The following is a 21,483-nucleotide window of genomic DNA, read 5'->3' on the forward strand; positions in this document are numbered from 1 at the left end:
TAATTATTATTTGGAAAAAAAAAAAGTTTATGAGTTTGAACACCAAATATCTTGTCTTTGTAGTGCATTCAATTGAATATGGGTTGAAAAAGATTTGCAAATCATTGTATTCCGTTTATATTTACATCTAACACAATTTCCCAACTCATAAGGAAACGGGGTTTGTACTAAAAGCATGGCACTATTTTATGTACTCCATCTGCAAAATGATCACCATAAAAAACAACTTGATAGTGCAATGCTTCTCCTATAAAACATATATTTCACCTGTGACTCTATACTTTCACTCCTTAAATGTGCTTATTTCTGATAAGATTTGCACAATCCCTCCCACACAATTTGTTGGACAGAGTAATATAGTTGATTTTAGAACAGTCATAGGTTTTATAGAATTACACTGCACGTGTACAGCTACACAATTCACCATGACCAAAAAGAAGAAGCAAAGTTGAGTCCATCCTATACCTTCTCCTTGTCCCAGCAGTTTCTGATAGCTGTGTGTTCACTTCTTGTGTTGAACATGCGCCAGTTGTGAATACTAAAAGAAAAGCATTAAGATCTATAATGGTTAATATAGTTTGTAAAAACAGCTTTTACAATGATATCATTGTAAAAGCTGTACATGTTGTACTTATATATATAAGTACAACATGTGTGATAAATATATTATATGTATATAATATAAATGATCATATTATTTTTATTATAAGTATGCTTTTTCTAAAACGATATTGCTATAGTCATGGAAATTTATTTTTGTAAATATTGTCATATGGGCACAAAATTACTTTGCTGCTTATTAGGGCTTTCAGTTACTATATTTTATTTTCCGGCGGGGCTGGAGCCTATCCCAGCTGCAGTCGGGCGGAAGGCGGGGCACACCCAGGACAAGTCCTTCATAAAAGAGAAGAGTAACAACAACAAAAAGTGTTGTGTTTTTTCATCTTGTGATGTGCTCGTGATTTGACTGCTGACGTCACGTCACAACACGTGACAAGGCGGCGTCAAGAACCAGGAAGCAGCAGCCTGGCCAGTCATCACTGCTGTGAAGGTAAAAGTCGAAACTTTTAACACTTTTGTACCCCTTTAGGTTACTTTTGACACGTTCTGTAGTTTGTGTATGTCGAGCACAGTTAGTCAATACGTGTTAGTGATTGTGAACCTTTAAAAAAACAAGAGTTGAACGATTCTACGTGATTGCGCATCAGCTTCTTGTCGAGATGAAATAAAGGCGGCATAAATCTTGACGTAAAACACGTCAACACACAAGTGGGTCATCTTTCTAAGGTCCACCATATCGTCAGAAACCACATATTCTATCTTGTTTGGGAAGACCTTATGGAGAAGTGAAAGCATCAAGCTGAATCCTCCCGTTTATTATGGAGACGTTTTTACATTCCGGAAGCGTCTACGAATCACGTGATTTGTTTAGCTTAGTAACCTTTAGCCTCTGACATCCCGCTATACTGCTCTTTTATTTTCTGTGTGCGTGGTAAGATCTTGCTATATTTGTAACTTGAAACCTAATGTATATATTTAAAGAGGCAGGTTGCAACTTGCTCAAAGTTACATTTTTTAAACAAAAAATATAACAAGAACTTGGGCAGCACGGTAGTGCATGTGCCTCACAATACGAAGGTCCTGGGTTCGGGATCTTTCTGTGTGGAGTTTGTATATTCTCCCTGTGACTGCGTGGGTACTCCGACTTCCTCCCACCTCCAAAGACATGCACCTGGGGATAGGTTGATTGGCAACACTAAATTGGCCCTAGTGTGTGAATGTTGTCTGTCTATCTGTGTTGGCCCTGTGATGAGGTGGCGACTTGTCCAGGGTGTACACCGCCTTCCGCCCGAATGCAGCTGAGATAGGCTCCAGCACCCCCTGCGACCCCGAAAGGGACAAGCGGTGGAAAATGGATGGATGGATAACAAGAACACCACCTGGCTAGTTTATGTTACCATTAGTGGTTTAAAAGAACGTATATATTTTTAAAGTGTATTTTTCACATTGACTAATCATCCATCCATCCATCCATTTTCTACCGCTTGTCCCTTTTGCGGTTGCGGGGGGTGCTGGAGCCTATTTCAGCTACATTCGGGCGGAAGGCGGTGTACACTCTGGACAAGTGGCCACCTCATCGCAGACAGACAACATTCACACTCACATTCACACACTAGGGCCAATTTAGTGTTGCCAAACAACCTATCCATGTTTTTGGCGGTGGGAGGAAGCCGGAGTACCCGGAGGGAACCCACGCAGTCACGGGGAGAACATGCAAACTCCACACAGAAAGATCCCGAGCCCGGGATTGAACTCAGGACTACACGGGACCTTCGTATTGTGAGGCACATGCACTAACCCCTGTGCCCACCGTGCTGCCCTATTCATATTGAATAAAAATTGATTGTAGGTTCGAGGAATTCGATTGGCGTACAGTCTTGTCACTCACCGCTGTCTCGTCCACACACACACACACATGGAGCACTTGCACATACACGAAAGCAGTCCAAGAGACGCAAATAACAATTTGCAGTAATGTTCTTAGGATACAATATACAAACCCCGTTTCCATATGAGTTGGAAAATTGTGTTAGATGTAAATATGAACGGAATACAATGATTTGCAAATCATTTTCAACCCATATTCAATTGAATATGCTACAAAGACAACATATTTGATGTTCAAACTGATAAACATTTTTTTTTTGCAAATAATCATTAACTTTAGAATTTGATGCCAGCAACACGTGACAAAGAAGTTGGGAAAGGCGGCAATAAATACTGATAAAGTTGAGGAATGCTCATCAAACACTTATTTGGAACATCCCACAGGTGAACAGGCAAATTGGGAACAGGTGGGTGCCATGATTGGGCATAAAAGTAGATTCCATGAAATGCTCAGTCATTCACAAACATGGATGGGGCGAGGGTCACCACTTTGTCAACAAATGCGTGAGCAAATTGTTGAACAGTTTAAAAAAAAACCTTTCTCAACCAGTTATTGCAAGGAATTTAGGGATTTCACCATCTAGGGTCTGTAATATCATCAAAGGGTTCAGAGAATCTGGAGAAATCACTGCACGTAAGCAGCTAAGCCCGTGACCTTCGATCCCTCAGGCTGTACTGCATCAACAAGCGACATCAGTGTGTAAAGGATATCACCACATGGGCTCAGGAACACTTCAGAAACCCACTGTCAGTAACTACAGTTGGTCGCTACATCTGTAAGTGCAAGTTAAAACTCTCCTATGCAAGGTGAAAACCGTTTATCAACAACACTCAGAAACGTCGTCTGCTTCGCTGGGCCTGAGCTCATCTAAGATGGACTGATACAAAGTGAAAAAGTGTTCTGTGGTCTGACAAGTCCACATTTCAAATTGTTTTTGGAAACTGGATGTTGTGTCCTCCGGACCAAAGAGGAAAAGAACCATTCGGATTGTTATAGGCGCAAAGTTGAAAAGCCACCATCTGTGATGGTATGGGGGTGTATTAGTGCCCAAGACATGGGTAACTTACACATCTGTGAAGGCGCCATTAATGCTGAAAGGTACATACAGGTTTTGGAGTAACATATGTTGCCATCCAAGCAACGTTACCATGGACGCCCCTGCTTATTTCAGCAAGACAATGCCAAGCCACGTGTTACATCAACGTGGCTTCATAGTAAAAGAGTGCGGGTACTAGACTGGCCTGCCAGTAGTCCAGACCTGTCTCCCATTGAAAATGTGTGGCGCATTATGAAGCCTAAAATACCACAACGGAGACCCCCGGACTGTTGAACAACTTAAGCTGTACATCAAGCAAGAATGGGAAAGAATTCCACCTTTGAAGCTTAAAAAATGTGTGTTCTCAGTCCCCAAACGTTTACTGAGTGTTGTTAAAAGGAAAGGCCATGTAGTACAGTGGTAAACATGCCCTTTCCCCACTACTTTGGCACGTGTTGCAGCCATGAAATTCTAAGTTAATTATTATTTGCAAAAAAAAAATAAAGTTTATGAGTTTGAATATCAAATATCTTGTCTTTGTAGTGCATTCAATTGAACATGGGTTGAAAAGGATTTGCAAATCATTGTATTCCATTTATATTTACATCTAACATAATTTCCCAACTCATATGGAAACGCGGTTTGTACATTCAATGATAGCTAACAATTGTAGCTTAACTTTGTTAAATCACCGTCATGTGCAGGCGTAGTTATGTCAGGCGTAGTTATGTGCAGGCGTAGTTATGTCATTCCATCCTAAAAGCCGTAACAGGGTGAGATAGGGTGCAAACAGCTGCTTTAAGTCAAAACTGTGTCTTTTTTCTTGTTTCTTCCAGTTGCCCATCATGTCCTACCAGGCTGGGTATCCTGAGGAGCCCAATGCTTTGGTCCAAAACATCAGCTCCAACATCCAGAGGCTCACTTTGCTCAGTAATACACACGCACACCCACACATTCATATAAGATAGTACAGGCTGTACCTGGTTTACGAATGTGTTCCACGAGTACAGTTTTAGTGTAAGTTGGAACTTATACCTACAGGGACACTTAAGTCACTCATGTTGTACACAGAACTAATTAAGGACATAGGGCTGGACAATTAATGACATTTTAATCACGATTTTGATTTTGACATCACACGATCATAAAAATATTCTAATCGAAAAAATAGGATTAATGAAAAAAGACCACGTCTACTGGAAGTTTGGGATGTCATTATGTTTGCTACTTTGTATTTGACACAGCTCTAGTATGCTTAATGGATAACCACTAAACGCAACAAAATAAGAAAGGTCATATGATTTCCTTATTAACATAACTGCAGGCGGAATCACAGAATTGGCCAATTAAAGAAAATTCGCTGTTAAATGCAGAATACCACGGAAATTTAACAGAAATGTGAGTGAAATGCTGATTGTGAGGAGAAGGAACATTTGGTTGGGAAAATAATGGGTCATTATGGTCATCATGGGACTGCTTATTCTTCCCCGAAACAGTCAATCGCGCCATTCTCAACTAACCAATGTCGAGGCGTCCACTTGCAAGAACAATCCATACACCCATAACACATCTCATCTTCTTGTGTTGTTGTAAATGACATTATCGGTGTAAGATCAATGTACTAACAAGGCAGCAGTCGCAACTTGAGAGTTTCTCTCTCTATCTTTTTTTTTTAAAACAGCCTCAAATCGTCTCCTTACTTGTCAAGCTCAGAACAGCAGCACAATTCCCCCCTTCATAGTAACAGCACTGTGTTCAACATCCGGTCTGACTGGGCTAACAAATTAAAGGTTTTAAAAAAAAAGTACCTTAAACAAGCATAATTTACTTAAAACACTTATTGATACATTTATATAATGTTTATGCTTTGACATAAAATACTAGTGAAACTTTTCCAAAGATGTATTGCACCAATAGATGTGAGGATTTTAGCATTGAACTCATAAACATTTTATTACCTTTTATTGATGACACAAAAAGCACACACACTATACTGATAAATAAAAGTGTAAAAGGTAAAAAACGAAATAAATTTTTTTCCCAGAAAATATTACATTTATTGTTTTCTCATAGCTATTGTTATTTTAATTTATTGTTATATTATTACTCGTCAAGCTCAGAACAGCAGCACAATTCCCCCTTTCACAATAACAGTGCTGTGTTCAACATCCGGTCTAACTGCGCTAACAAATTAAAGATTTCAAAAAAGATGAATAGATGGATGAATGAAAAAAGTACCTTACACAAGCATAATGTACTTTATAAACACTTATTGATACATTTACATAATTTTTATGCTTTGACATAAAATACTAGTGAACATTTTCCAAAGGTGTATTGCAGCAATAGATTTTTGCATTTAATTAACAAACATTTTATTAACTTTTATTTATAAAATAAGTGTAAAAGGTAAAAAACGGATTTAAACATTTTTTCTTGGAAAAAAACTATTTATTGTTTACTCATAGCTATTGTTATATTAATGTATTGTTATATTATTAGAACAGCAGCACAATTCTCCTCTTCACAATAACAGCGCTGTGCGCTTCATCCGCTCTGACTGCGCTAATAAATTAAATGTTAAAAAAAAAAGTACCTCACACAAGCATAATGTACTTAAACATTTACATAATTATTATGCTTTGTCTTAAAATACTAGTAAAAATTGTCCAAAGGTGTTTTGCACTCCATAAATGTGATGTTTTTTGCATTTAATTAACCAACATTTTTATTTATGACACAAAAAGCACACTCTCTATGGTGGTAAATTAAATGTAAAAGGTAAAAAACAGAATTCCAATTTTTTTTCTGGGGAAAAACTTTTTTTTTTCCCTCATAGCTATTGTTATTTTAATGTATTGTTGTTATAATTGTACTTATTGTTGTTTATTCATTATGTTTGTTCTTTTAAATCATATTTAAAGTTGAGTGTTGGTGGTACAATAAGTACTCATGTTTTCAATTTAATGAAAAATCGTGTAATTAATCGTGTCTTCAATATCAAGCAAAATAATTGTGATTACCCTATTTTTCGGACTATAAGTCGCAGTTTTTTACATAGTTTGGCCGGGGGTGCGACTTATACTCAGGAGCGACTTATGTGTGAAATGGCAGAGGGGTTAGTGCATCTGCCTCACAATACGAAGGTCCTGAGTAGTCTTGGGTTCAATCCCGGGCTCGGGATCTTTCTGTGTGGAGTTTGCATGTTCTCCCCGTGACTGCGTGGGTTCCCTCCGGGTACTCCGGCTTCCTCCCACCTCCAAAGACATGCACCTGGGGATAAGTTGATTGGCAACACTAAATTGGCCCTAGTGTGTGGATGTGAGTGTGAATGTTGTCTGTCTATCTGTGTTGGCCCTGCGATGAGGTGGCGACTTGTCCAGGGTGTACGCCGCCTTCCGCCCGATTGTAGCTGGGATAGGCTCCAGCGCCCCCCGCGACCCCAAAGGGAATAAGCGGTAGAAAATGGATGGATGGGCATTACCGTAAAATATCAAATAATATTATTTAGCTCATTCACGTAAGAGACTAGACGTATAAGATTTTATTGGATTTAGCAATTAGGAGTGACAGATTGTTTGGTAAACGTATAGCATGTTCTATATGTTATAGTTATTTGAATGACTCTTACCATAATATGTTACGTTAACATACCAGGCATGTTCTCAGTTGGTTATTTATGCGTCATATAACGTACACTTATTCAGCCTGTTGTTCACTATTCTTTATTTATTTTAAATTGCCTTTCAAATGTCTATTCTTGGTGTTGGGTTTTATCAAATAAATTTCCCCCAAAAATGCGACTTATACTCCAGTGCGACTTATATATGTTATTTTCCTTTTTTATTATGCATTTTCGTCCGGTGCGACTTATACTCCGGAGCGACTTATACTCCGAAAAATAAGGTAGTATTTTTGACATAATCATCCAGCCCAAGAAGGACATAGGTTAAATAAAACGCCAGTAAAGAACTTTCACATCATTGGTGCTGCGGTGGAATGGCTTGTACTTGGCATGCGGCCATTGTTGATTGTTTTTTCTCCTTTTTGTGAGCTGTGTGCCATGTGTGGTTTCACTTCCACCGTTGTGGTTTTCCTTTTCTTGGGTGCACCTCTATTGGGGGAGTCTGAGGCTACGATAACACTGCAGAGTGTGATGCTCAATTCAGATTTGTTGTTAAATCCAAACTTTTTATGTAGTTGTTCACATTACCAAAAGGTATGCGACTTCTATGTATGTCTAATGTAGACCGAACGCGTGTGTCCTTGATGCACCTGCATGTGCACAAAACACGACGTTGCATGCGGAGCCGTGTGTAAACATGATCCCAATTTGTGTCAGTCCTGGAACATTTATGGCAATTTCAACTAGTTTGTTCAATTGGAGTCAACATTTATAATTTCTCGTTGGGGATTAGGAAGAGGGCAATCATTTTAGTTAGTTTGTAAGGTGATTGTGACATCTGTATCGAGGAGCGTGTCTGTGAGGAGGCAGAGTGGACACTGATAAAAGTCCTCTCAATTTTTTAATCACTTCCAAAACCTCATCTATTTGCCACTGACGGTTTTTGGAATTTCATCCATTTTCTTTCGCGTCTGTCTGTTTTGGCAAAGAATTGTGACGTTTGCAGGGTTTCCTCTAGATCAGGGGTGGCCAACCAGTCAGAGACTAAGAGGCACTTTTTTTTTTTACTGTGTTACTGCAAACAGCCACATCCTACACATGGGCACACATTAACATCACCCCATCCCTTACACACACACACACACACACACACACACACACACACACACACACACACACATACTGGTGTATGGCTTTTTAGCCTGTGCAATGGTCCAAGCCAGTTGATATGATGCAAGCGTTACGGTCTTTCCTGGTCGATGTTCGCATGGAGTGAGCTGAAGTGACGCTGAAGATTTGAAGCTTTGAAATGTGCTAATGACGCCTGACGTATAAGGCAGAATGGCTTGCCTTTTCGTTCAACAAAAAAAATATAAACTCTCCCACTCTGTTAAAAATGTCCTGTGTTCTTCTTCATATTTTCGTTTTGCTGTGCTTTTTTTCCCTGCCATTTTGAGAGCGAAATTGTCACAAATTGTTTACTACTGTGATCTCACGTGCATGCATGTTTGACGTCACTCAAACCGGCTTCGGCTTCTTCTTCTTATGTGCAACTCAAACCGGCTTAAGCCAGGCGAAAAAAGTAATCCGAGTATTGTAATCCAAGTTGTAGCGGTAAAGTCCTAAACTATTACTGCTACTGGTTGCCGAATATAACTGAAGCTAGTTTAGACGTGTGCAGCTGGCTAATAATTGATGTCCAGAATTGTGTCCATGTTTAACACACATATTTATTAATATACAGTCACGTAAATCAAACTCACTTGGTTACAAAAACGGAAAATAAACGGGAACAAACAAATCAAAGCCTGGCACATTCAAAAAAGTGTTGCACCTCTACTCAGCAACACCTGAGCAAGATCCCAGCCCCTCCCTAAGTAGACTGGCACTTGGCCTTGAGCCAACCCCTTTCGTGACGTCATAAATTTGACGGACAGAAAGAGTAAATGGCTCTAACACACCAGCCCCTAATTGCTACTGGCGGGATGAACAGAGCAATTGAATTAAAAATAAATACATACAAATAGAGCCATAATACTAAAACAAAACCTTTTTTCTTTGGTTTTCATGTTCCCTTTTGCAATAATGCAATTATTTTAGTCCATACCTTCACATAGAAGGCATATCTTTGTTATGGGTCTTTCGATTATGCTCGTTTTGGTTTGCAGACTGAGCATACAAGGCCTTTCCTATCAGGAAAGGTTACAAGTATTCTTCTAAGTATCCAACTTCCTCTTGGTGCTGAAGCATCCTTTTTCATTTGTCCACGTTTGTCGCTCTTGTAGCAACGGTAAATACTCGCGAATCCACCTTTTCCAAAAAAGGTCAGCGATATAGACTCTGCCTCCATCTTCTCTTTGAGTACAGATCCTTTTTTTCTTTCTGCTTACAAACTTTGAGTCTTGCCTTTTCCATTTCTCTCTTTTCCTTCTCCTCGTGTTGCTGCTGGAGAAGTGTTTGCTCCAAGGCTCTTTGTCTTTCTAGCTCTAGAGCTCTCTCTCTGGCCAGAGCTTGCTCTCGCTCTTCCTGCTTTTTGGCCAACCCATGTTCTCTCCTGCCTCTCCTTTTCCAAAGCAAGTTTTTTTTCTCCCACTGCAAAGCTTTTCTTGCTCCTCTTTTTCAATGCGGAAGGTTTGAGTCCACTCATAGGACTTTGGGGCTGATTGTGTTCCGCCAATGCTCTGGTTGATAAGCGGTTCCTCCAACCTGTTAACGATGGTGTGGTTAACAGTAACTGTGGGGATTCCATTATGCTGGTTGTTGCCTTGTATTGGCCCATTAATTACCCACCCCAGTAGGGTTCTGACAGCATAGGGTCCGTCTCCATGGCTGTTAATCACCTCCCATGGTTCCATTAACTTGGAGGCGTTGGTACCAATTAACAGATCCACGTTGGCAGTTAGTCGAGGGATTTTGATGCCTTTGAGGTAAGGCCACTTATCTAGCTCTGCTTCACTGATCAGATTGTTATTATACGCAGGCATCTGCCTTTGAGTGAGCACATCAGGAAGCTCAAAAAAACTTACTGCCAGTAAGATTAGAGATTTTCAGTCCATTTACAACACTGCTAGGGGTCGCCTTACTGTGCCCCATGGTGCGCAAGTGGATTTTTGTTCTTCGGCCTTCTGTATTCAGCCTGTTCAGTAGCTGTTCAGAACAGAAGGTCCCTGTGCTTCCTGGATCTAGGAAAGCGTATGTCTGGACTATCTTGCTGCCCTTTGAGCACTTCACTTGAACAGGCAGGATAGGTAAAATTCCATAGTTGCCAGCCCCTGTATGGCCACAAGTTGATGATGTAGTGCAAATCTTTGCTTCTATTTTTGGCAAATGGCTATTTCCTCCACTTTCCAGATGCCTCCTGTGAATATGTAACACTTCGGGATGTGTCTTGTTGCAGTAAGAGCAAGTGATGCGCCTGTCGCAACTCTTGCTCAAGTGCCCTGTGCACAGGCAACCAAAACACAGGCCTGTTTCTTTTAAAAAGTCAAGCTTTTCCCTGTGCGCCTTCTTTCCCAGTATTGAACAGTGCTCCAATGCATGTTCTCTTTTACAATAAAGACAGGAAATAGAGTTTGGCTTGGAGAAGTAGATGCCTCTGTTAACAAACTTATCCAGGTGTGGATCCGATTTAGGTTCAGTGGCAGCTGCCACCTGAGTTGCGAAACTGCTTCTTCTGAACTGTGATTTGCTTTGATGCATAGGCTTGGGTTTGGTTATTGTTTTATTTTGAGGAATGTCCTGAATGTCACCAAAGACAGGATCTGAAGCAATTCTGACCTGCTGTTCAATAAATTTCACAATGTCTATGAAACAAGCACGTCGCTTTTGTTGGTCAACAATGTCAGCTGCTTTTCCTCTCCACTGTTCCCTTAATTTGTAAGGAAGCTTTTGTATGAGCATCTTCATGCTAGATGGAATATTGAGCTCGTCCAAGTATTGGAGCTCTTCCATCGCATTGGAGCATTCTCGCAAGTAGAGTGCAAAAGCTTGGAGATTTTTTATATCCTCAGACTTGATGTTTGGCCAAACCATGATTTTGTCCAGATAGGCTGCTGTTATTTTTGAATGATTTCCGAAGTGTTCCCTTAGTAGGCGTTTTGCTGTAGCATAGCCTCTCTCTGTAGGCATATAGAGGCAACTGCGCACCAAATCTCTCGGCTGTCCTTTGGTAAACTGCTCCAGATAGTATAAGCAGTCACCACAATCATTGGTTTTTGCCTCTACACAATGCTCAAATGCTTTTATGAAAGCCTGAAACTGCAATGGCTTACACTTGCATCGCATCTCATAAGTTTGACAACACACTGTGTCCAATATTTTCACAAAGATAAAATAAGTCATATTTTTGGTTCATTTAATAGTTAAAAGAAATTTACATTATTGCAATCAGTTGATAAAACATTGTCCTTTACAATTATAAAAGCTTTTTACAAAAATCTACTACTCTGCTTGCATGTCAGCAGACTGGGGTAGATCCTGCTGAAATCCTATGTATTGAATGAATCGTTTTGAATAGGCAAAAAATAGTTTTTGAATCGAGAATCGTGTTGAATTGAAAAAAAAATTGGTTTTGAATCGAATCGTGACCCCAAGAATCGATATTGAATCGAATTGTGGGACACCCAAAGATTCACAGCCCTAGTAGCCAGGAGTGGGATTTTTCCGGAGAAAAAGGGAAATACATCTCTTGTAAATCATGCAAATCCGCTTTGTGGGGGAGAGGAGGTTATGCTTTCTCAGGAGCATGTGTCAGATGCACGGGCCAATTGTATTAGTCAGTTAGGAACACGGACGATTGGAGACAAAAGCATTTGAAATCTTTAACTGACATGCTTTCATTTTGAACGTGAAACACATCGTTGTGTCACTGGCCCCAGACCTTTACTCACCGGCTGTGACTCTGAGAACGTTATGGACAGGTGGACACATGCAGCCGGCAATGTGTAAAACGGCGTGTAGATAATGCTGCCTTTATTATGACTTGTTAATAACTTCTTGCCATATGTTTATTGAGAGAGTCACTCGCCCATTATTCGATTGTTAACTTTGTTAGTGTTCCCAAATAATGCCTTTTACAATGTCTAAAATGTTATGTCATCGTATTTTTAGCACAATACCATCACATTTTTCAATGTAGGCTGTATAGTAAAAAGCATGCTGAGTTGTCAGTGAGGCACTAAGCTTGTGTATTTGTCGTGAGAAGTATCATTTGTAACTCGTAAATTTTTTTGGGCCAAACTGTTGCACTGATCATGACATGGTGTTGTTGGAGAATAACAAAGCTTGTTTATTAGAGTTTATCTTCATTGACCAAACTCCTTTGTGTTTTAAATGGACAGTACAAAGTGAACAATCAGTTTTTCACCTTAATGTTTTTTTTATGTCAAAAAGTTATTGCTTAAAAAACATTTCCTTTCACATAGCATTTTGTGAATGTTTTGTGCTGTAGTTAGTTTATGACCTATTTCTTCTCAAACTATTTACGAATGTGGCCGGCTTCCAACACAGTATGTGTCCCAAACTCATTCCTACGCCTGTGCAGGTTGGCACAGCCAATATTGTTCTTTTTTTTCTTTCTATGCCGTTAAAATACAATTCTTCTTGGAATATTCCAATGTTATTGTCATGAAATTACATTTGTCTTGTATTATTACTTTTATTACTTTACAGATTTTTTCTCGCAGTTCCAACTTTATTGTTGAGATATACCAAATGAAAATGTTTTCATCAAATTCAACAGATATTGTGCTTTCATGAGAATGGCACATCTTGAAATAAGTTGATAATGAAACCAACTAACGCAGATCTTCTCTTTGTCCTGTGCAGCCTCCGAGCTGCAGAGGGCGCTGTCGCTGCTGGGAACAGAGAATGATGGGGGCCAGTTGCATCAGACGCTGTGAGTTAGGCGTGTTTCGCATTGTCAATTTTAACGGCTGTAAACTTCAATTTCTTCCAGTAAGAAAGTGGTCAACCACTCTGCTGAATGTGTATTTGATTGCTAGGCAACAGAACCAGCAACAAGGTAACCAGCTGGCCAAGGACACCGACCGACTCATCAAGGCCTTCAGCGCGCTTCCTGTGGGCGTTGACCAGGTTCTGAGTGTTGTTTTTTAAGTTTTCTTTGATCTTTCTTACTCCCTGCCTGACGCACTTCACTTGTCTTTTAGCGGCAGAGAAAAATCCAAAAAGAGCGTCTTTTGAACGACTTTTCTGCGGCGCTGAACAACTTCCAGAGGACTCAACGGGATGCGGCTGACAAAGAGCGAGAGTTTGTGGCTCGCGTCAGAGCCAGCTCCAGGGTGTCGGTGCGTAGCCTGGGCCATAGTGTTTAAGTTCCTACACAATCTGAAACAAAATAATGGAAATATAATTAATATGATTGGCAACACTAAATTGGCCCTAGTGTGTGAATGTGAGTGTGAATGTTGTCTGTCTATCTGTGTTGGCTCTGCAATGAGCTGGCGACTTGTCCAGGGTGTACTCCGCCTTCCGCCTGTGTGCAGCTGGGATAGGTTCCAGCACCCCCCGCGACCCTGTAAGGGACAAGTGGTAGAAAATGGATGGATGGATGGATAAGGATGTTCCAAGGTCAATCTATGGCCATTTTAAACCCTTCACTACATGTAAAGGCAATGTTTTCACATTGCTGTAGTAAAAGATTAATAAATGATAAATGGGTTGTACTTGTAAAGCGCTTTTCTACCTTCAAGGTACTCAAAGCGCTTTGACACTACTTCCACATTTACCCATTCACACACACATTCACACACTGATGGAGGGAGCTGCCATGCAAGGCGCTAACCAGCACCCATCAGGAGCAAGGGTGAAGTGTCTTGCTCAGGACACAACGGACATGACGAGGTTGGTACTAGGTGGGGATTGAACCAGGGACCCTCGGGTCGCGCACGGCCACTCTTCCACTGCGCCACGCCGTCCCTATTAAGTATGCAAGACAGTCCCACATTAGCAGTGTGCTTTTATTTTAGTTTCCGCTTTTAAAGTTGCATCATGAAGCCTGGTATCAAGACTTGTTGGTTTCCATGGTGATGATGGCTGAAAGGAAGCACTGGCATCTGTTCAAACTGTGATATTATTCAAATTCTTTCCCACAGGGAGGCCAGCCTGAATCCCATTATGGAAATGTGACCCCTTTCTCAAGGTAACTCTTTTTTTTTTTTTTGTAATTACCTCCACCAAAGAAGTTTTAAGTTTTCGCCCCAATTTGTGAGCAGGGGGTAGGTGACATTATCACCCGATTTTCATAATTGACCCTGACGTCTAGGCATGTAATCTTTACGGACGCTGTGGGCATAATTGTAAAGATTTGCATTTAAAAATAAGATAACATTTTCAAAAAATTGGGAACTTTGACATAAACATGTTGAATTATTTTAGTTTAGTATCTGAAATACACCAGTACAAGATCTTGTTATTTTATCATTTAATGAAAACATCAGTGTCTGCATCGTATATGCATAGAAACTGAATAATATAAACAACTGAAGCAAATATACTTGTGTATAATATGTGTCGATTAAACTGTAGTCTAATTCAACACGTACAGGTTAGCCATAATAGCTCATTTGTATAGCAGTCTAATACTATCTACTAACTACTGTCATTCCGACTATATTCATATTAAAATTAGGCGTGTCCCCATCCAAAATTGAAATTGTATAGTGATCTGTTATCAGCAAAAAAAAACAACTATGGGTTTATATGGGTTTGTATGTACAGTGCATCCGGAAGGTATTCACAGTGCTTCACTAATTCCACATTTTGTTATGTTCCAGCCTTATTCCAAAATGAAATACATCAATTTTTGTCCTCACAATCCTACACACAATGCCCCATAATGACAATGTGAAGTTTTTTAAATTTATTTTACAGATGTATTAAAAGTAAAACAATAAAATCACATATATGTAAGTACTTTGTTGATGTACTTCTGGCAGCAATTACAGCTTTAGTTTTTTTGAATACGATGCCACAAGCTTGGCGCGCCTATCTTTGGGCAGTTTCGTCCATTCCTCTTTGCCTATTCCTCTTTGCAGCACCTCTCAAGCGCCATCAGGTTGGATGGGAAGCGTTGTTTTTTATCTACGATGTCTCTGTACGTTGCTGCATTCATCTTAGTCTAGTCCGGGAGGTGACCAAGAACCCGACGGTCACTCTGTCAGAGCATACAGCATTCTTCTGTGGAGAGAGGAGAACCTTCCAGAAGGACAACCATCTCTGCAGCAATCCACCAATCAGGCCTGTATGGTAGAGTGGCTAGACGGAAGCCATTTCTTAGTATAAAGTTTGCCAAAATGCACCTGAAAGACTCTCAGACCATGAGAAACAAAATCCGCTGGTCTGATGAGACAAAGAATGAACTAATGTGTGTGAATGCCAGGCGGAATGTTTGGGGTAAACCAGGCACCGCTCATCCCAAAGCCAATGCCATTCCTACAGTGAAGCATGGTGGTGGCAGCATCATGCTGTGGGGATGTTTTTCAGTGGCAGAAACTGGGAGTCTAGTCAGGGTAGGAGAAAGTTGAATGCAGCAATGTACAGAGACATCCCAAATGAAAACCAATGCTTCACATACAACCTGATGGAGCTTGAGAGGTGCTGCAAAGAGGAATGGGCGAAGTTGTCCAAAGATAGGTGTGCCAAGCTTGTGGCATCGTATTAAAAAAAAACTTGAGGCTGTAATTGCTGCCAAAGGTGCATCAACAAAGTATTTAGCAAATGATGTGAGTACCTATGTACATGTGATTTTTTCTTTTTTCTTTTTTTTTATTGAATTCCAAATTTGAAAGAAAAATGTTTTAATTTTTAGAATTTTGAAAACAATTAATTGATTCTATATTATGTATATTTATTTGGAGTAAGGTTGTAACATAACAAAATTAGGAAAAAAATGAAGTGCTATGAATACTTTCCGGATACACTATGATATAATCTTCGATACAAACAGTCCTGCCGTGTGTTTACTTGTGTAAAGCTTGACAGCCAGTCCTCAAATAAGTAAGCTTGGTCTTTTCTTGTATTTTAGTCAAGTAATTTACAAAAGGTAAACATGGTAAGCAATAGGCTACAAGGAGCAAGCAGCTACACAACAGCTAAGCAAACAATAGCACACAAGCTAGACCGTCTAAAACAGTACATTTGTCAATATAAAGTGTTATTAAATAATTATAGGTGCCTGTTACTTACACATACAAAGTATCCAAGGCAGAAGCGTGGTAGAAAGTATCCAGTAAAAACGTGTCCGCATCATTCAACTTACTGTGTCGAGCTTGACTTCATGGTTTATTATGACAACTAGGTGTCACCCAAAAAACAATAACTATGACGGTTCAACTTAAACACAGCATAAGTTTATTACAGGCAGTTAACAACAATAGTTTGTTTTTTATACCTAAATTTGTTCTCTGTTTGACTAATATAACATGATCAAATATTTTGTTCCACACTACAAAATAAGAAAAGTATGTATGATTCATGATGATTCTGTATGGAATCAATATTGTTGTCGGCCATTGCTCAAGGCTCCAACATGGGTTTCGTATTGGTAGTGAAAAAGTTGTAACAGGAAACCCCTAATTACAATATCAATAAACCACGGGACACACTTAGAAGAATCTATTAATGCTTCAAATACAGTATATCTCTTAAACATTAGAAATCAAACATTAGCTATGACTTCTACACTGATACAAAGCGGCCGACAGTAACAATCGAAACTGGAAGTGGAAATGACACTTGTCAAAGTAGGAGGTTTCAAAATAAGTGTCTCCGCATTAACAATTCTTACCAACAAATCTGTTGTGGGCTGCTCTAAATAAATGAATGTATGGGAAACACTGCTAATAAAAAACAGTTAAAATTGTAATTTTTCCTAATTTTTCTGTATATAATGCGTGAACTTCAGTTACATGCAGGTGTGCATTTATTAACGTGGTAATTTGTTGATGCAGCGATGTCACGGTTCAGGATCAGGCCGAGGCGGTCACTGAGGAGGACCTCAGGCTGATCCAGGAGAGAGAGTCCGCCATTAGGCAGCTTGAGGTATCCCACATTTGATACTGTCTTTTATTCTTCTTAATTTATTTTTCTTAACTGCGGGACATTTGTGTGTGAACGGGTTACATTTTTGTGTTTGCTAACTCAGTCGGACATCACAGACATCAATGACATCTTCAAGGACCTGGGGATGATGGTCCACGAACAGGGCGACATGATCGGTAAACTCCTGTGCACATGGTGCTTCTTTAAGTGGGTCATATTTATTTTACAGTGTGCGAGTAAACTGAACACTTTGTTCAACACTGTAAAACAGTTATGCAACAAAATGTCTGTCTTATCATGGTCAGTGGGTTGTAGCAAGAGTGGCAATAGTTTATCAGTACTGAATATCAGGATCATGACCCCAAGAGAGACAAGCGGTAGAAAATGGATGGATGGATGGATATCAGTTATGGAGTTTTTTCTCTTTATTATTGTGAATCGTATGAACTATGGTTAGTTTTGTGTTTTTAAAATAATATATTACACAACTGCATAATACAAAGTATCCATGGTTTGAGGACGGAACACTTTCCATGCATTTATTTATTTGTAATATTATAAATACAATAAAGGAAGTAATAATCACAAATATAAAAAGTAATATTTGAAAACTTTTTGTAGTATTACAAACATTTTTTTGTTCTGCAAAATGTTCCACCTTCTCTGGGATAACTAACAGTAAATATAATCAACAGGTAGAGCTATAGAGCCGAACTCTTAAGGCCATTTAACAAATCAGAATCCTGAAAAAAGTAACTACCCAGAAAATACTGTAAATACAGGGGGTCCTCGTGTTATTCTCTTTGGCGCTACAATGTTTCTTGGTTATGGCACGCTCAGATAAATTATTAATGTACAAAAAAGAGAACTAAATAAGTGCGCACAACAGAGTATTACGTAGTCCCTTGGCGCTACATTGATACATCACTTTTGTTATTTTTAACTGTTAGCTCTTTGTAATGTGTCTGGATTGCAGGTTATGCTCTTCTGATGGCAGTGCATCAAAGAAAAGGAGAGCAGTTACTTTGGAAGTGAAGTTAGACATAGGAAAGACCAACATTGGCCACATGCTTGTTTTTTCTGTATTTTATGACCTTCATGTGTTCTTACAGTGTGAGCGTCTTAGGAGGTAATTTAAGTCCCAATTTACACAAAAACGCTGTCATGAAAACAAAACTTATATATAGATTGAGGACCTTCTGTATAGATAAAAGATGGATCAATTAAAACTGTATTTCTTCCTGTCACGAATAAAATATTCTTGCATAAATAACCACAAAATGTAATGCAATAAATCCGGCAAATGCATGTTTAAAAGGCACAATAACAATTAGGGCTGCACAATTAATTTGAATCACAATCACAATGTTTGCTACCACGATTAAATGAAGATAATCATTGGCGATGTTAACATTTTAAACAGTAGGCGCCGCTGCATACGAAATCAAATCTTTTCATAGCCGCGGCGCATAACAGCAACAGAGGCGAGCATCCTCCGTGAGAAGTGGGTCCACCCACGCCACAGGCTATTGTTTATGGGCACAGAGCTCGATGATCACACCGACCACCTCGCTGGCCGGCATTACTAAAAAGTTTTCCCGGGCTGCTGTAGCCTGTCACCTGTTTTACTTCTATGTAATCCTCACCGCTAGAGTCTGGAGACATTTTTCTGTCGAGTTCGACATGTGCTTCTCATTGGATTGCAGGCACACCCTGCATCTGCGCATGTGTATGAATCCAGGAAATGCAGAAATGTAAATGCGCATTGAAGGACTTTTTCATGTGAGCACAATAGTTACACTAAATAACGCTATACTTTTGTATTTTGTCATTCAATATACACGTTTTACTCTATATACTATTACATGTATGATATCAGGCAGGGGTGTCCAATTGATGACGCGCAGGCCACCCGCAGATTGTGGCTGTTTTTTATGGTCCTGAAAAACAACAAAAAATGAATGAATAGAGCTAAAGGCATCATGTAATTAGAAAAATGTGAAATGCTAGTAATAATAATGTTGTCTTTAAATGTATGGTTAAGCTTTATTTAGGCCCTCACCCATATCTGTGAGACCCTATTTTTTTATTTGTATTTTTTTATCACGCTTCTGCAGATACAGGTTTAAGAAAATAAATTCAAAGAAGCTATCACTGATCTGCATGTACTCAGAGGTATATGTGAACTATATGTTTGATGATTAAAAGTCCTTGAGCTTTAAGGTATTACTTTCACAAACGGAGGTGGTGTTTGTTCAGCCTCTTCTTAAAGGCCTGAATACTGCTTGATGTAATGTGTCCAACAACCACAGAGGGAGGGTTGTTCCATATTGTACCGTAATAGTAGAGTGGAGAAAGCTCCTGTCAAGGCATTTGGTGTTTGACTTTGGGCTTTCCAGGGCATGGCTTGGTAGTACCCTCCAAGTGATACGACCTGAGATGTAAATTACTGACCTGTGGGGAGCACTATGTTTTACCTCACATAATGAATAATCATGATTTTTAATATAGATAAAAAAAATAATTGTAATGATTATTTTGGCCATTTTCGAGCAGCCCTAATAATTATGTTTCATCAAAGAGAATTTTGCACTGGCAAATGTTAACAAAATAGTAAACATACATATGAAATGATGAAATACATTTAAAAAGAATATAAATCAAGCAAAGTGTGTACCTCTCCTCTACAGACAGCATAGAAGCCAACGTGGAGAGTGCAGATGTGAACGTCCAGAGTGCCACGCAGCAGCTAGCACGTGCTGCAGACTATCAGGTAAAAACAGCATATCTGCAACAAGTATTTGCAACACATATGTTGCACAAGTTAACCTTGTGTTTAAACATCCAAACAACCCCTCTGACCTCTGTCCCTCCACGACAATAGCTATCGACTCACTTCACTCTTCACATTAATAATCATTATATTTCTATTTTATCTTTGTCCCTTCCACTTCCTTAAACCTCAACCAATCAAGCGGAGCTCTCGGAAGAAGATGTGCATCCTGAGTATAGTGTTGATCATTGTCGTAGTCGTTATTGGACTCATCATCTGGGGCTCTGTCCGTCAGTGAGCGACGCGCTTCCCCTTCAAAAGTGACATTTATTCTCTGCTAAGGCACACTCTTTCACAAGACTCTTGGATTTGACCTAATGTAATGGCCAAAGATTCTATATGTTGACAATCCTTACAAGTGCAAAAAAGGTCCGTTGCCATGTACTTATTAGTTATTATGTTAATGTTGAAATTGTTTAAATTGGGTGTTTGGATTAGAAATTAGGCACATTTTTAACAATTAAGCTTTGATGAGCTAATGTATTATACACTCCACTATCAGACCACGTAGTTATTTGGTAGCATTTAAACTCACCATAAACAATAGATAGACTTAATAACGCACAATTTGCAGAAAGTTAGCCTATTTTTTAGTTAAAAAAGAATAACATTTAAAATAAGCTTAACATACCTCACAGGAAGATGTCACTTTTTTACCAGTTCTGCCTTTTCTAGCTAGGTGATATGAAGTAAGCTAAAACCATATAAGCGCCCAAAAAATACTGAGTGAACACATGCACTATTGAATGTTTTTTTTTTTTAACTAAGACTTTGCTGACTCCTGTGCACTAACATCATAAAAAATAAAAGAAACTATTATAGCAAAGTGAGAAGAGTTCTTTTTGTGTCACCACGGGTTGATGATGGAGCATCCACAGTAAATGCCCTGCTTCACCAGTAGAGGGCAGACAGAAGTCAGAAAAAGCACAGCCATATAGAAATTATGGACAACTCGGTTTCATCTCCTAAATGATTGGCTAAAAGCCTGTCACGTGACTTGAGGGCGCTATGTTTAGTACCAATTTTGAGCTCGTCACAGTTGGAGCTATGTGGACACTGCACTTCCTCATTCAGTTTTTTTTGCATACACAGTTGACATACTGTTTTTTTGTTATTTATGTTTTATTGAATTTCATGATTACAAGCAAATAAACTGTCAATTAATTATGGATTGTATACATGGCAAAAATCAAGTACAAAAATATATAAATAAATGTGTGTTTGTATAAATATATATATATATATATATATATATCAGTGACGTGCAGTCAGGGGAGGCAGGTGAGGCGGGGCCTCACGTGCCATCATGGAAAGAAAAAAAAATGTAAAAAGAAAAAAAATGTATTACATTGTTATATGTATCCAGTGATTATACTATGAAGTTATTTTCCATTTAACTTCACCAGTTTTAGATAATTTTTATTCAAAATCACTGAATTTTCACATTTGCCGTTCAAATACTGAGAAGAGACTTGCGGTGA

General features: G+C 39.1%; 1 protein-coding gene across 2 annotated transcripts; it reads left to right on the plus strand.

Annotated features, from left to right (window-relative positions):
* The first annotated feature begins 929 nt into the window (after positions 1-929).
* Positions 930-20,829, plus strand: stx7l (syntaxin 7-like). 2 transcript variants are annotated; one of them, XM_061929909.1, is made up of 10 exons: positions 930-1,051; positions 4,322-4,415; positions 12,937-13,006; positions 13,113-13,203; positions 13,278-13,415; positions 14,223-14,269; positions 17,079-17,169; positions 17,273-17,345; positions 19,860-19,942; positions 20,145-20,829. In XM_061929909.1, exons 2-10 carry the CDS (start codon positions 4,331-4,333, stop codon positions 20,238-20,240), a joined length of 774 nt encoding a protein of 257 aa, XP_061785893.1. In that variant the 5' UTR covers positions 930-1,051; positions 4,322-4,330; the 3' UTR covers positions 20,241-20,829. The 2 variants fall into 2 exon arrangements, with proteins under 2 accessions (XP_061785893.1, XP_061785894.1); XM_061929910.1 differs by lacking the exon at positions 930-1,051 and adding an exon at positions 1,317-1,492.
* The last annotated feature ends 654 nt before the right edge of the window (positions 20,830-21,483 follow it).

Source organism: Nerophis lumbriciformis, linkage group LG34 (genome assembly GCF_033978685.3).
Source record: "Nerophis lumbriciformis linkage group LG34, RoL_Nlum_v2.1, whole genome shotgun sequence".
Taxonomy (NCBI): domain Eukaryota; kingdom Metazoa; phylum Chordata; class Actinopteri; order Syngnathiformes; family Syngnathidae; genus Nerophis; species Nerophis lumbriciformis.